Consider the following 3,939-nt stretch of genomic DNA (forward strand, 5'->3'; position numbering starts at 1 on the left):
ATCGGCTGGCGGACCCTCCCTCCCTCCCTGCCACTGCCCGGCAGCCATCGCCGCGTGCAGCAAGCGGAGGCTCTGTGGCCTCGCGTTCTCCGCCGCGACGCTTGTTTCCGGCGACGCCGTACTACGGTGTTCTCTCGCGTTGCGAGGTGCACGTGGAGGTGTGCCTGCACAGCTGCGCTTTTGCGGGTGCCACGACGCGGCCGGCACTGCCCTACTGCACTCCGCCTGCTGCGCGGCTGCGCCTGGGGCGGGTGGAGCGTCTGTTGAGCGAGTGCGTGCGAGCACACGGCGCGGTGTACTACCTTGGCACGGATCCCAACCCGTACGACTGCGCTGCCCCTTCGTCTTCGATACCTTCGACTTCTGCGGCGGAGCTTTCGTACGGCACGTATGTGGCGGCAATGCAGGACGGACTTCGACAGCTGACACGGGTGCGCGCGTCGTGTGCCCGCACGCCGGCCACAACGCACACGACAGAGCACTGTTTCTACATGCGTCTGCTGGGCCACGCCGCGTGGAAGGACCTGAGCGTGCTGCTGTGCGTCGAGGAATCGCGGCTGCTAGTGTGCCTGCTGTGCTCCTCTCGCGTTACGCAGAAGCACCTGACCTCTGTGTGTGCGGAGAGCGGCGTGGTGCTGGAGTGGCTGGGTGGAGCTGCCTTGATGGTTGAGCCCGCCGCACTGGCCCGCACCGAGGTCAATCCTGTCTGGGCGGCTTTTGACGCTGTCCTGCAGCTTCCTCTGCTTTCCGAAACTTCAACGGCCGGCGGAAGAACCGTGGGTGGCGGCGCGGCTGAGAGGGCAGACGGGGTTTCGGGTGTGCTCTTCACTGAAGACAGCAACGCCGACTCTTCTTCTGCTTCTGACAGCGTCGGCGCCTGCGTTCACGACGCCCTCAACGCGCTGCACGGTGCATCTCTTCCGCTGCGCGGCTTTTCGCTTGTGCTCGTCTCGTCGCTGCCGTTCCGCGGCGCGCGACGGTGCTGCCCGGTGGGTCGCTTCACGGAGGAGGCCTCCGCACATGCCGCCACGGCAGGCACCGCTGTTACCGCCGCGGCAGATCCGTGCCACCCCGTTGCTCGGCGCTATGTGTGGCGCCTGCTGCCGTCGCACTCGTGGGTGTTGCCGCACCTCCTCACGCGGCTCGTGCAAAGCCTCATTGAGCAGTGCGACCTGTGTGCGTTTACGCTGCACTGCGGCGTCCCCTCGCTGGACGCCGCACCGCGTACCGCGACGAACCCAGTGGGTGCCGAATGGACCGGGGGCACGGCGGGGGTGCGGCTTGTGCGCGGTGCCCCTCCGGCCTCCGTGACGCTGCGCCGGGGTCCGAGCACGGTGTCGTGGGTTGCCTTCAGTCGTTTGAGTGGTGGGGCGTGGGTGGGGGCGGATGCGCGGGAGGGGCTGGCGTTGGACGATGGTGCAGCGGAGGCGGTGGAACTCGAGTTTGAGCTGCACACGATACGGTATGGGCGGTGCGCTGCTGCTGCTACTGCTGCGGCCTCGGCGGGTTCAGCGCTGGCTTTCCCGCTGCGGACGGGGCGGCGGCCGCGCGAGGCGCTTGCATGCGATGCAGCCGTCGGGGCGGAGGACGCAAGGTCGGGAGGCTGCGTGCACCCGGAGACGTGGGGCGCGTCTTTTGAGTTTGGTGTGTCGGTCAAGCGAGTCATCGTGGTGGACGAGGGGGAGGGCGACTGAGGGCAGCGGCGACCTCTGATGCAGTGCGCGACGGCAATGAAGCGAGGATGGAAAGAGGCACAGCGCTCTCGACACCGCCGGCAACAAAGGAGGCGCCCCGCACTCTTTCACCTTTGGCTCTCCTGCCCATTCTGGCGTGTCGCGCACGGCGTAAAGCGCAACGGAGTCGATGTGGTGCGGGCGGCGAGAGCGAAGGAGTTACGGCGTCGATGGCCCCTCCCTCCTTCCCCGTCTCGCCTTGCTCTGCACACAACTTCCTAGCTGTTCCCTTCTGTTTTACTCCCTCTCCTTTAGATAGAAAGAGAGAGAGAGAGAGGTGCGATGATAGGCGGTACCCGTGTGCGCCACTGCACGGTTGCTGCGCGCGGGCGAAGAGCGACGCCACAAACTCTGCTCTCCTCGCAAGGCACACTGGACACAGAGACGCCCATTAGAGACTCTTTTCATGTACTTTTTCTTTTTTTGCGGATATATGCTTTGGAATGGGGCGCCCGCCGGCACATTCACACGTTGAATCGACCGTTCGGCGGTGGGTCCATTTTTGATCGACCGAAGAAGCACCCGCAGGGGTGCAGCGGCGGTGTGGCGGCCCTTTCCTTTTCTCCCCCGCCCCGCTTCTCGTTGCTCTCCCTACAAAAACTGCAGCAGCCATTTTTTTTTCTTTCCCTCTTCGGTCGCTTAGTGAGCTATTTAGCTGCCCAGCGCGGCTCTCCGTACCTTGCGCAGTTCTAACCTCTTCTTCGGCGTTGGGACCGCAACAGCAGAAGGACACGGCCAACAAAGAATGACACCGTATGCGTGCAGTCCCGTACGCTTCTTTTGCACCGGACGAGCGCGCTTCCGTTTTTGTTTTCTTTTTTCTCTTTTCTCGGGCTGCTGTTCGTACCGCGTCTTTTCCGTTCTTAATGGGGGGTCCTCTGTGGGGGCTCGGTGGCTTTGCGGATGGCTCGTGTCCCCCGTGGCAACCCGATTTCCTCCGCCACCTTTGCCGTATTATTATTACCAGTATTATCGTTGTGGCTCCCACGCTCGTTATGTCTCTCCTTCTTCATTCACCTCCTCTCTCTCTCTCTTCTATTTTTTTTTGGTTTCTATTGGTCATTCATCTCTCTCTGTATTCAACGGTGACGAACCCGCCAACACGCCGGATCTTTTCCCCTCTCTCTCTCAGCTGCTGAAGATGTGTTCGCCGTTTGGCCACTCCTTCATGTCTGGCCGCCGTCGTTCCTCCTGTTCAGGTGGCCTCCGTTGCGCTTGGCGGTGCCGCGTTGGGCACCCTCCGGGGACAGTGTCGCGCTCGTCACCGTCCCTGGGTGGGTGGGAAGCCACCGCACTGTTCGTAAGTGCTGCCTAGCCTCGCCGTCGCCCCCGACGTGTCTGCGGCCATTCACCGATGCGGCCCCGCCAACGTTGTCGCGACCGCCGTGAAAAGGCACGGAGACCGCACCGGAACGGCGGCCGCTGCATCGCCACACACAACCACGCACACAGGTGAGGCAATCCACCGTGGCAAGAAGACATGCATGATCGGATGCCAACGAACACCGCCACGGTGGTCCACCACCCGCTGACGGACCGCCCTTCATTGCTCGCCACTGCTGCCCCCTCTTTGCACGCAGGCCGCAATGCGTTACGGAGCTCGCACGCGCCTCGTACGAACAACGTCGTCTGCTTTCAACGTTCTTTAAGCACCTGCGCTGCCCTGCTGGTTCGGAGCTCGCACCTGTGCGACGCCCGTGCCGAGCGGGAGGCGGAGCTGCTCGTGTTGTCCCTCCCCGAAGTCAACGCACACCCTGCGGCTCGGGTGGGTTTCGCGTCGCGGAGCAGCTCGGTGGCTGACGCGGAAGTGGGTGCAAGGCCGCTGCCGGCGTCGGTGGTCTAGGAGGCGACTGTTCTCAACACGGTTGCGCTGGCCGACCTTTCCGCCCCCGATGCGAAGGGAGTTGGCTGCGGTGGCGAGGCTAGGAGCGCATATGGTGTCGACGCAGCCACCCCACGTCCCAAGCCACGATGGTGGCCTGGAGGCTGACAGCGGCTGAAGCGAGCCTCCCGGCAACCACCGCTGCGTGCTGCGCGTCCCGTGCGACGAGCGACGGAGCACTCGCATTCGCGCTGCTGAGCCGCGGTGACGCAGCGGTGCCGGCTGCTGCTGCGACCACCCCTTTATCGTTGCCCGATGAGGCGGCGCGCGCCGCCGGCACCTGCACCTGCAGCCACCGTGAGCGCGTCTCCTCGTGTGTTGGTG

At 64.2% G+C, this 3,939-nt stretch overlaps 2 protein-coding genes across 2 annotated transcripts; both read left to right on the top strand.

Moving 5' to 3' along the window:
• Nucleotides 1-401: 401 nt before the first annotated feature.
• On the top strand, nucleotides 402-1,694 carry ABB37_10136 (hypothetical protein; the record flags this gene model as incomplete). Its single annotated transcript, XM_015809899.1, has 1 exon — nucleotides 402-1,694. One exon carries the CDS (start codon nucleotides 402-404, stop codon nucleotides 1,692-1,694), a length of 1,293 nt encoding a protein of 430 aa, XP_015651516.1.
• Nucleotides 1,695-2,863: 1,169 nt separating this feature from the next.
• Nucleotides 2,864-3,576, top strand: ABB37_10137 (hypothetical protein; the record flags this gene model as incomplete). The annotated part of the gene is made up of 1 exon (XM_015809900.1): nucleotides 2,864-3,576. The coding sequence occupies exon 1, from the start codon at nucleotides 3,214-3,216 to the stop codon at nucleotides 3,574-3,576; it is 363 nt and encodes a 120-aa protein (XP_015651517.1). The 5' UTR covers nucleotides 2,864-3,213.
• Nucleotides 3,577-3,939: the final 363 nt, after the last annotated feature.

This window comes from Leptomonas pyrrhocoris, assembly GCF_001293395.1.
Source record: "Leptomonas pyrrhocoris isolate H10 chromosome Unknown, whole genome shotgun sequence".
Taxonomy (NCBI): domain Eukaryota; phylum Euglenozoa; class Kinetoplastea; order Trypanosomatida; family Trypanosomatidae; genus Leptomonas; species Leptomonas pyrrhocoris.